This window comes from Ruditapes philippinarum, unplaced genomic scaffold, assembly GCF_026571515.1.
Source record: "Ruditapes philippinarum isolate M1 unplaced genomic scaffold, ASM2657151v2 ctg14021_1_1_1_1, whole genome shotgun sequence".
In the NCBI taxonomy this organism is placed as follows: domain Eukaryota; kingdom Metazoa; phylum Mollusca; class Bivalvia; order Venerida; family Veneridae; genus Ruditapes; species Ruditapes philippinarum.
This window is the reverse complement of record NW_026852330.1, coordinates 11606-24258: the sequence shown is the minus strand read 5'-3', so window position 1 is coordinate 24258 and position 12653 is coordinate 11606. Positions and strand designations below refer to the sequence as shown.

General features: G+C 31.7%; 1 protein-coding gene across 1 annotated transcript; it reads left to right on the top strand.

Moving 5' to 3' along the window:
* Positions 1–805: 805 nt before the first annotated feature.
* Positions 806–2126, top strand: LOC132756896 (histamine H3 receptor-like). The gene has a single exon (XM_060748044.1). It carries the CDS (start codon positions 806–808, stop codon positions 2027–2029), a length of 1224 nt encoding a protein of 407 aa, XP_060604027.1. The 3' UTR covers positions 2030–2126.
* Positions 2127–12653: the final 10527 nt, after the last annotated feature.

Genomic DNA, 12653 nt, shown 5'->3' with positions numbered 1-12653 from the left:
TTTTTTTAAAAATTTAATTTTATGTTTTGTATCATGCTCATTCTTTCGACGTCAAGTTGAGTAAAATTTGTTATATATTTCAAAAGATGAAAAATGATTGTGATGCTATATAAGACCTAAGTTTTGATTCAAGTTTGCTTTTGTGTGTTTGCTTTTGTTTTTTTGTTGTTGTTTGTTGTTTTTTTGTTTTTATTATTATTATTATTATTATTATTTTCATAATTATTTACTTTGAAACTTGTCTCCTACAGTAAAAGGTTTTGAAAAATATTTATCTTAATAGGTGGTATTAAACAAAAATATTTTCTATCTATGATTTTATCAGATTTCTAGATGGTGCTATAATAGACAATAACAAGTTTCATTTTTGTGTCTTCCACTTACACATGTACGAAATTATTTATTTTTTTATTATTTTTTTAATGAATATTTTTTTTTTTAATTTTTCTTTTTTGACTAAACACATCGATATACTTTTATTGATTGATTGATTGATTGTTGATTGATTGATTGATTGTTCTTTCCTTCATTTATTTTAATTCTTATTTATTTACTTTTTTTAGGCAAATATCTTTTCCTTCCTTCCTTCCTTCCTTCCTTCCTTCCTTCCTTCATTCCTTCCTTCCTTCCTTCCTTCCTTCCTTCCTTCCTTCCTTCCTTCCTTCTACCATCCACCCATCCATTCATTCATACTTTCTGTCTTTCTATCTTTTTTCTTTCTTTCTCACTTTTTTCTTTCTTTCTTTCTTTATTCCATTGCATAAAATAATAAAATTAATTTATTAGATTTTAGTTAACGATTACCATGACGACAGAAGACTATGACGACTACGATGAGGGCATCATCCCTATGACCTCTGCCGTGCAGATTCCATCAGGGTTGGGATTATCGCTTCTAATAATCATTGGCATAAGTGGCAACGTTTTAACTTTAGTCGCATTCTTCAAAAACCGACAGTCAGCAACGGTTTATGATTTCTTTATCGTCAATTTAGCGTTCACTGACCTAATGCTATGCTGTTCCAGCATGACTTTTTATGCAATGTACACGTTGATGGAATTCACGTGGCCCTTTGGATATGCCTTTTGCAAGGTGTGGCTAGTGTTGGACTTTACGCTTTGTTTCGAATCAATTCTATTGATGCTCATTCTAAGCCTGGATAGATTGCTCATGGTAAGTATGGGACCAGCATATACTCAAAGGGTTACAAAGACGGTTGCACGTGCACAAATATCTATATCGTGGCTTGTTTCTTTTCTCGTGTACGGACCAGCGATAATCGGCTGGAATCATTGGGTTGGTTATTCAACGGTTGAAGAGAAGGACTGCGATGCAGAATTCGCTTATGATCAGATTTTCACCACAGCGACATCTATTGTTGAGTTTGTATTGCCATTCTTTGGTCTCACGCTACTAAATTCGATACTCTATCTGAAGATACGGAGACGTATGAAGGTGAAACCGGCAAGAACTTATCAGGTTGTTATTCAAACGTTAGATACAAATGCTGGGAGTTGCTCGGACCAAGACAAATCTAAAGGGGACTCCCTAAAAACTTGTAAAATCAAACAATATTCTCCTGGTTTTGAACCGAAGGAAGGTGTTGTTAATAACCCGTATAGTAACTATAAAGATGTGAAGCAAGACCAAATGAAAAACGACGACCCATATGAAAACCGAACGAATACAACCGAGAGAGTTCAAAGAAGTGTATCGACCTCGCGTAAAAACAGTCATGATAGGGCAGCTAAGTTTTTGGCCAGCTTAGTGGTCGCATTCTTATTGTTCTGGGCTCCGTATTCCATCACTACCATGGTGATATCATTTTGTGGGGATTGTGTTAATACAAGTTTGTATGAATTTTTCAACTGGTTACTTTGGATGAAGTCTGCAGTAAACCCGTTCTTGTATGCCTTCAACAGTCTACGGTATAGAAAGGCTTTTCTGAAGTATCTGACCTTCAATGGAAGGATTTGCAAAAACAAAATTGGTATTGAACAACCAACCGCATCAAGATCAGTGTACTAAAAATAACATGAATAAAGTTCACCATTGTAAGCTGTGTGTTAATTCAAACTATCATTAAGTTTAACTTATAAGGGTTCTGAAAAAGTATTAAAATCATTTTTCGCACCAAACAATTAGCGCTTTTTGAAACTTTAATGTGTTTTCCCTTCAATCAAGACTTTCAGCTTATTTGAAATGAGTAAGGCTAGATATTGATATTCTGTCATACTTTTCTGGCAATCTATAATTATTAAATTCAGTTCAAAAATGGAAAAATTATTTATTATAGCACAAAAAGCTGTATATTACTGTTGTCCAAAAATAGAATTTAAGGTAAGAAAACGGATTTAAAAAATTAAATGTTTCCTCTCAACTTGTCGATGTCAAACATAGTGCAATGTCTGTTCTTTGTTTTGCTGTTATGGCTTTGTTTGACTTCACTGAAATTGAGTTTATTTATAAGCACACATACTGATCAAGAGCTTAGCTTTATAAAATGCAGCTATGATTCAAATTCAAACAAATATGGTAATCTGTTGCAGGTTGCAGCACTTGAAAATATCGTAGATGCAGTCGGCGAAAGGCGAGACAGCATATATTGAAAGTTACAGTCTAATATGAAAATCAATTGTTTTGTAAATATTGCTGTATTGCTTCAATAATGTCTTGTTTTGTTTGGGTGGGGGTGGCTCTGTTACAAGCAAATATAACTTTTACCACGCTTAATATCTTAAATAGGACTTGTCTTTTCTATCTCGACAAAACAAGGTATATTTTGGGAGACATTTTCCAAATTAAAACTAACTAAATGCAGATCATAATCAAGCGTCATGGATATGTCTGTATGAAAAGAATCTGTCACCATAACCTGGCTAAGAATACAAGTGGAAACGACCGTATACTTTTTATTTATAATTTAAACAGTTTACTGCAAACTAATTCAAATTAAATGTTTTCGCGAAGATATCCTTATCAGATTGTACAGTCGAAACTTTTCGGTTCTTTCCGTCAAACTTCGGATCTGTTATAAGACCCGTATCTTTTATATTTTGGTATTTGATATAACATAATAATAGATTCAGCCCGCCATGTTTAAAACAGGTCCGGTAAGCTTCATTTGTTTGTCTATATATATTTCAGCTTAATAATTTAAAGTCCAACCTCCGCAAAGCGGTTCTCTGTAAAGGGATACCCTCTTTACATCAACAGTTTGATTTCTCAAACTAAAACTTTACATTACGTGTTACCTCTCCACAGCAACACCTCTCGGTAAACAACCAAACTCTTTGTCTCCCACAGTAAGTTAGTTTAAACATATTTATTCTCAGAATATGTACAAAATAACATTTGAAATATATACACATACAAAATTTGACAATATTCAAAGAAGAGGATAAGAACGAAAGACTATAGGTCTTATAGAATTCTTCTCCGTAAGAAGAAGTTGCTCAGCAGAGGTTGTAGATTTTCGTATTTTTTCAACTTAAATACTGTATAGAAAGTATAAGGTCTCCAACCCCCCGTTCCTGTGAAACTTTAATCAAATTGCTGTTGTTGTTATTATTGTTGTTGTTGTCTTGTATGACTTTGCATCATGTTGAATGGTCTAAACCATTAGGATACGATTTCAGTTGTATTGAGAAAAAATTCTGACGACACTCTTCTGGGAGTTCTTGCTATAGAAGATCAATTCGTTAAATTTCTTGTAGTCAAGACCGTTCCGAGTATAGTGAATGATTTCGCAAATAGCCCTACTCATGTGTTATTGACATAATTAATAACTTCTTGTATTATTTAAGTGTTTAATGGACAGATTCAATGCAGTGGAATACCAATGGAGTTTGAACATAACATGAACATGTTAGGATTTGTTTTTATCGTGTGTAGAAATCATAAATCCCTGTACATAATTTTTACCATTTAGATAAGAATTTTGATAAGTTTACAAATAAATTATAGCGAGAACTGTTACGGTTCAATCATAAACTGTAAACTGGCTTGGTAATTTTAACATATCATCTCCTTTTTTGTAGTCTTTTCTTTAATTCGTGTCTTCTAAGCGAACTTTCGCCCTTTTCAAATGAATAGAGAGACCGAGAAAATGAAACAACGATGGTCCTTATGGGATACCATATAATATTATTTAAAAAAGCTTCATCATGAAAGCAAATTGCACACCACAAAACTTGAACGGTTTTCATTTTCAGATACATTAGATCAAAAATAAATATTTGACTGTTCTATAATCAATAATATCACCTTTTAATTGCCATATATTTTAGATGGTTATTAAACGTAACTTTAAACACAGTCATGTTGATAGGCTTTTATATTGTTTACACATGTTTGAAAAAATACTGCATTGGTCAAACATTGCATCATAAGTCTTTAATTTCAAAAATATCACATAAGCATCCAATTCTTTTATTCTTTTATTATTATATTTTTATTCTTTTATTCCTTTTTTCATTATTATTTTATTATTATTATTATAATTATCATCAGCATCATCATCATCATAACTATTATTATTAATCCTATCTCTTTATGTAATCTCGGTGTACATAACGTCTTAGTTTTACTTAACATTTAACTAAACATCATTAAATGAGGCTGAATTGTGAAGTATTCTTGTATCATAACTACCGGAACCACTCTTCAGTCCCGAGTCTTAACCAGTTCCGGCACCAATAGGGTTGAACATAAGATATATGGAATGAATGGGAAATATTTTTACCACTAGGCGATTTATTACTACAAATATCTATTTAGAAAATATTCAGTAAAGGTATTATTTTGTAACATGTTAATGTTTTTTTGCAATAACGATTTGTTTAATTTTGTCGGCCGTCGAAATTTTTGTGGTCACCTTAATCCCATCCCCAACCCCACCGACCTTATCACCCAAACGTTTGCAGCCACCGAAATTTAACTGGTATTCTTTCTCCACTCGAATTTTTATAAAAAAAGAACAATACTTTCAAAGGTACACAACTCTCAAAAGAAAAATCTTAACTTCCCTCACGCAGTTACCTCCCTTCTGTCTAATTTATACTAACGATCCATAACAATAGGCAATAAATAATAGAATACTAACATGACAGTAGTGAGCTTGTTAACGTTAAGAAAATGATTAACGATGCGGCCCGGAGCAACAACACGTTGGGTGTATGATTAAAATTGTTATCATTTCTGATAAATTAGTGTAATAATTAATATAGCCTTCTAAATTATATTTCAAGTGAAAACAACCCTTCTTTGTGAAAACAACAATTACAACTCAAGGTAATAAATGCATTTACATACTAAAATAAGCTATATTTTATTTATTCCGTAAAGCTTTTCGCCCATGATGGCAACACAATCATACCTACATTAAACATGCATATCTATCATAATATATGCACATACTACAGTAAACATATATCCACATATAAATTATACATATACTTTTACATGGAGAAGTTCAAGCGAAACTATCTTATATATGTTCACACATATCTAATTTAAAAGAAAAGACACAAGAACAACAAAAAACACCAACATAAAGATGTTTGTTCATAATAATGATACAGACATGACACTAGATATTGTTTGAATTGTGACATCAAATAAAAAATCAATACATTCAATAACAGCTATATTTGTCAGGGCAAAATGCTACTACTAGTACAACTGTTGCAGCTACTTTTGTTGTTGTTGTTGTTTTTGTTGCTGCTGCTGCTGCTGCTGCTGCTGCTGCTGCTGATGATGATGATGATGATCATCCTCATCATCACCATCATCACCATCATCATCATCATTATTATTATTATTATTATTATTATTATTATTATTATTATTATTATTATTATCATTATTATTATAAGAATTAATTATTATTTTCATTATTAATAACTATGATGATGATGATGAAGATGACGATGATGATGAACAAAAACTGAGGTGTATTAATACATTACTAAAAATAACAACAATACCCATTATTCTTTTAACAAAAAAGATTATCAGAAACTTTCTAAAATTCACCCATCTTTAAACTGCATTTTAAACATCTTATACAATTTATTTAAAGACATTTATCTTATTCGCAAAGAAACCTCTCAGAAGTTAGAGACGAGTTGTAGGTTTTAATAGATATTCCCTTGTAATGTAGACTATTAATTAAATACTTTATCGTTGACGCCAGAGTCTACACTTAATGCACAGATAGAATGTTTTATTTAGAGTTACCTGTTTTTCTATTTAGATATATACTGGTATGTTTGCAAACAAGCGAAAAATTTATAGTATATGAAAATCAATTGTTTTGCAAATATTGCTGTATTGCTTCAATAATGTCTTGTTTTGTTTCGGTGGGGGCGGCTCAGTTACAAGCAAATATAACTTTTACCACGCTTAATATCTTAATTAGGACTTGTCTTTCTTTAAATCTCGACAAAACAAGGTATGTTTTTGAGGACATTTTCCAAATTAGAACTAACTAAATGACGAACAGTGCAGACCATAATCAGGCGTCATGGATATGCCTGCATGAAAAGAATCTGTCACCATAAGCAGGCTAGGAATAGTGGAAACGACCGTAGACTCTTTTTTTAATTTTTAATTTTAATTAAGTTACTGCAAACAAATTCAAATTAAATGCTTTTTTCGCGATGGTATCCTTATCAGATTGTACAGTCGGAACTATTCGGGTTCTTTCCGTCAAACTTCGGATCTGTTATAAGACCCGTATCTTTTATATTTTGGTATTTGATATAACATAATAATAGATTCAGCCCGCCATGTTTAAAACAGGTCCGTTAAGCTTCATTTGTTTGTCTATATATATTTCAGCTTAATAATTTAAAGTCCAACCTCCGCAAAGCGGCCCTCTGTAAAGGGATATCCTCTTTACATCAACATTTTGATTTTTTTTCTCAAACTAAAACTTCACATTAAGTGTAAACTCTCCACAGCAACACCTCTCGGTAAACAACCAAACTCTTTGTCTCCCACAGTAAGTTGCTCTGCAGAGGCTGTAGATTTTTACATTTTTTCAACTTAAATGCTGTATAGACACTATAATGTCTCTTTTGTGTCTCTCAGCCCCCACCACCTCCCCGTTCCTGTGAAACTTTAATCAAGTTGTTTTTGTTGTTGTTATTATTATTGTTGTTGTTGTTGTTGTCTTGTATCCGTGGTGACTTTGCATCATATTGAATGGTCTCAACCATTAGGATACGATTTCAGTTGTATTGAGAAAAAAATCTGATGACATCCTTCTGGGAGTTCTTGCTATAGAAGATCAATTCGTTAAATTTCTTGTAGTCAAGACCGTTCCGAGTATAATGAATGATTTCGCAAATAGCCCTACTCGTGTGTTATTGACATAAATAATAACTTCTTGTTTTATTTAAGTGTTTAATGGACAGATTCAAGAGTTAATGCAGTGAAATTCCAATGGAGTTTGAACGTAACATGAACATGTTTGGTTTTGTTTTTATCATGTGCAGAAAATAAAAATCCGTCTAGTTCAATTTTTCCCCGGAAAGCATCTAGATAAATATACAAATTTACAGCATACATGTGTACAGTTTAATCAAAAATGTAAAATGGCTTGGTAATTTTAACATATCATCTCCTTTTTTGTAGTCTTTTCTTAAATTCGTGTCATCTAATCGGACTTTCGCCACATGTGTAATCACTAACAGAAAAATATGGAACATATTTTGACTTTTACTTGCATTCTCAATATTTACACACGGATGAACATAATGTAACCTTAACATCAAAATCTGATCAATCTACCATCAAATGTATAAATAGTAATATATTTTTTTACAAATGTAGAAATACATTTTAGTTAAACTAACAAAAAAAGTAAACATGAAGCCAAAACATCTTATATATCCTTCAATTAAATTGGCTTCAATTGGACAACCCAAGAACTGAAAGTCACAAAATGGATAAAAATGCAATCTAAAGGCACGTTTTTGTTTTCAAAGTAACATTAAACAATACAAGAACATCTTAATGGAACATGTTGTTTGGGTTAGGCCTTTTTGCTTTATATTTTGTAAAAAAGACCTAGATCTAAACTAGTGCAAAAACGATTCAGCAACGGAATCAATTAAATCTTATTTTAACGGTCGGTTCGTGAAAATGATGCTTTTTTATCGAAAAAAAATATACAGTTAATTTTCAGAATGAAATTATCGTCGGTCCAAAAAACGACCCTGCCTAGCGAAAATCTCCCGGACATATTTCTTAGGTAAAGGCTTTGGACTTTATATTTTGTAAATAAGACCCTCCAAACTAGTACAAAAACGAATCCGCAACGGAATCAATCAATAAGTGTTTAAACGGTTGGCTCGAAAAAGTGATGTTTTTTATTTCGGAAAAATTATACACTTTCTATGCAGAAAACAAATCGCCGGTCCAAAATCGACTATTCCATGCGGGAATCTCCTAGGCATATTGGTTGGGATAGTACTTTGGGCTTTCTATTTTCTAAAGAAGACCCTTCAAGATAGTACAAAATCAAATCTGAACGGAATCAATAAAATGGTGTTTTGAAAGTTGGCTTGAGAAAATGATGCTATCTTCTGAAAATGTATACAATTTGTGTACAGAACACATTTAATAGCTGTCCAAAAAACGACTACGCATACGATAATATCCAGGACATATTGTTTGAGTTAGGGCTTTTGGCTTTACATTTTGTAAAGAAAATCATCCAAACCACATCTGCAACGGAATCATTTAAATGGCATTTTGACGATTGGCTGGAGAAATTGATGGGTTTTTTTTGCAAAAATTTATAACATTTAATGCAGAAGAAACAAATCCCGCCAAAAATGACGAAATATCCCGGCAATATTAGTGGGGTTACGTCTTTGGGCTTTATAGTTTGTAACAAAAACCTTACAGACTAGTATAAAAACGAATCTGCAAGGAGTCAATCAAATGGTGTGTTAACGTTTCGGCTTGAGAAAATGATGTGTGTGTTTGTGTTTTTGTTTGCGTGTTGTTGTTTTTTTGTTTTTGAAAATTTATACAATTTTTATACAGGAAAAACAAATAGCCTGTCCAAACACGACTATGTCATATGAAAATCTTTCAGACAAATTGGTTGAGTTATGGCTTAAGGGTTTATATTTTCTAAAGAAGACTCTCCAAACCAGTATAAAAACGAATTTGCGACAGAATCAATAAAATGGTATTTTAAAGTTTGGCTCGAGAAAATGATGTTAGTTCCGAAAATAAAATATGCAGAATAAACCAAACGCCGGTAAAAAAAGAAAAAAATAACGACCACATTCATTTCCAAGACATAATGCTTGGATTAGGGCTTTGAGCTTAATATTTTGTACAGAAGACCCTAAAAATTAGTACAAAAACGAATCTGCAACGTTCCAATGGTTGGCTCGAGAATATGATTATTTTTCAGAAAATTTATACACTTTATATACATTAAGAACAAATTGTCTGGAAAAGAACAACCATGTCACCGAACAACACCCGGACATATTGCTTAGGTAAGGGCTTTGAGCTTTATTTTTCATAACGAAAACTCACTAAACTAGTACAAAAACGAATCTGCAACGGTATCAGTAAAATGGTGTTCCGACGGTTGGCGCGAGAAATTGATGTTGTTTTGTTTTCTTTCAACACTTTATTTTACAGAAAGAACAAATCGTCAGATCAAAAAAAGACCATGCCACGCTAAAATCTCCAGGACATCTTAGTTGGGTAAGGGCTTTAGACTTGATATGCTCCAAATAAGTACAAAAAACGAATCTGCATTGGAATCAATCAAATAGTATTTTTCCTAAAATTTATACACTTTATATACAGTAAGAACAAATCGACTGTCCAAAAACGACCAAGCCACGCGGGCATCTCCCGTACATATAACTTGGCTTAGGACTTTGGTTCACTTATTTTATAAATTCAACCCTCCAGACTAGTACAAAAACGAATCAGCAATTATTATTGTGTTATACGGGTAATGTTTTAATGGTTGGCTCGAAGTTATTGATATTTTTACGAAACTTTAAATACTTTATACAGAAAGAACAAATTGTCAGTGTTTACAAATCTACCAGATACGTTGCTTGGTAAGAGCTTTTAGCTTTATATTTTGTAAAGCATACCTTCCAAATTAATGGAAAAACGAATCTGCAAGGGATTAGACAAATTATGCGGCCTCTTGCTATCCTTACCTTTCGTCAGATCTTTGTGCCTTATATTACTGTGAAGAAGAGTCACTAAACTACTACAATCTACTTTATCTTATTATATTGTTTAAGTAAATAACGTTCATTTTTCGATTGTCACTGTGCATGGGGTTGGTTCCTGTATAATAAGCTGTTTAAGATACAAAATAACATTTTTATAAAGTTGTAAGACCACAGTATCGTGATCCTTCAATATAATGTAAATCTCAGTTTCAGCAGGGTTTTATCTCCAAGATTTTGCTTTCGAAATATTCATTCAATCTACGGTTATAAAGAAAAAAACATCATTTTTCGAGCCAACCGTTTAAACACTATTTGATTGATTCAAAAATAAAAACTTAGATATCCGTGCAACTCGCAAAAAGATATTTCTTGTCGTTTTATTTTTCACGACAATTACTTATTGTCTTACACACGATGCAAGAATTGTTTATGTCAGCAAATCAGTGCTTGAGTTTCCCTACCCCAAAGTGCAGATCCATAATTTCATTCATTGATATCCCTTTAAAAAGAAACCATGAAGGTCATTTTTTCCACAGAATCAAACTGTTGTCGCATGCTACTTCAACATTGATCTATTAAATAATTCTATACATTTGAACTGGATTATTCTATAAATTGAAATTCATTTTCGAATCTTCGATTTTGTATAGAATTAACTTTTATTTCAAAGGTACATACATAAGACAGACAAAATTTCAAAACGTTTTAAAATGTTATACAAATCTGTTTTATTAATAGATACAAAACACCCTACTGTAAGCGTATAATGCATATTCAACAGATCTTCAAGCAGTGTTAAAATTATGCAATGTTTAGTCAGAATTGATTATTAAATGTTTCAGCTATTTCTTAAATAGGTATATTATGATATCCTTATTATTTCTGACAATGAAAAGTTATTTATTTATACTTGAAACGTTAATATTATATATTATATTGATGAAGTGTATACTACGGAGTCCCTAAGGTGATATTTTCCACACTTTTTACTAATGTAGAAATAATATAGCATGTTTCATTTTTCAAGAAACATGTCAGAAAAGATTTAATTGCCTCAAAAATTAAAATATTGCTGATAGGAACATGTATTTGACACTGGGGAAAAAGAGGATATTTTGGGTAGAGAATGACATCTCACTCAAAAATCCTGTTCACTTAATAACATGAGAACCATTCGACTTAAAACCAGGCTTGTAATTGACCCCTTTGTGAGATAAGTAGATACTTTGTAAAGCTCACAATGACCTCAAATAAGATTTCGTCAGAACGAATTAATATTTCATAAAAACGAATTAATATTTTGTAGAAATGAATTTTTTTTTCGTAAAAACGAATTGATCTTTCGTAATTACGAATCATTATTTTCGTAAAAACGAATACTTATTTCGTAAAAACAAATTGATATTTCGTAATTACGAATTAATATTTCGTAAAAACGATTTGTATGACGGGAAAAAAGTTTCGACAATGTCACCATAGGGGCTCTGTATGTGTAAGGTTTTTGTTCAAAACCTTCACAAAATTACGTAGCCCTAAGGTGACATATTTGACGTTTTCCCCGGCATATAAATCACAATTGCATTTACATGCCTTAAATTTAGTCAGGAACTTAGTTTCGAGGCCTTCTTTATAAATAAAACCAAAACTCTTCAAAACCATAGGAAAATTTGTTTAGTTTTTAAGAAGTATTATTTCGTATTTACAAATTAATATTTCGTTATAACGCAAAAACATTTCGTTTAAACGAATTAATATTTCGTTATTACGTATTTCGTAATTACGAAATAATAACGAAATAATAGTTCGTAATTTCGAATTAATATTTCGTTTAAACGAATTAATATTTCGTTATTACGAATCAATATTTCGTAAAAACGAATTAAGTTCCGGGGAAAAAAAGTGTGGAAAATGTCACCTTAGGGGCTCCGTACAAAATGAATACAGAAAGTTTTGTTTTATCGTTATTGATGACACATTTACATTGTATTAGTTGAACTTCGACCCTTTTGTGTATTTTCCGAAAATTTTAGGAATACGAAGATGCAGATAACATAGGTCAAGGTATGTCAGAGATATTGAACTTGATTTTATTTGAAAAACAGATAAATTGCTGACGTAAATGAATGTAAAATAGTGTCGTTCGGGTGACTCAACAATTATTATTAATCATCTCGGAGTTAGCACGGACAAAATAGGTGTACCACATGAACTTTGGTTTAAGCAAAACAGAGGGTGTTATCTTTGTATAATTGGTAATTTATGTAATTTATCTCCGCTATCCATTATTATTTTAGTCGTAACAATTGGGGCTGTCGTTTACTGATTAAGAGACTGATTGACTATCTTTTTTGTATTGTATCTATTTTATACGTATACAAATATCAGACCGATATCATTTTTTTTATCAAAAACACACTTAT

Excerpts from the sequence above, each read along its gene's own strand:
- LOC132756896 (XM_060748044.1), top strand. The coding sequence starts at position 806 with ATGACGACAGAAGACTATGACGACTACGATGAGGGCATCATCCCTATG.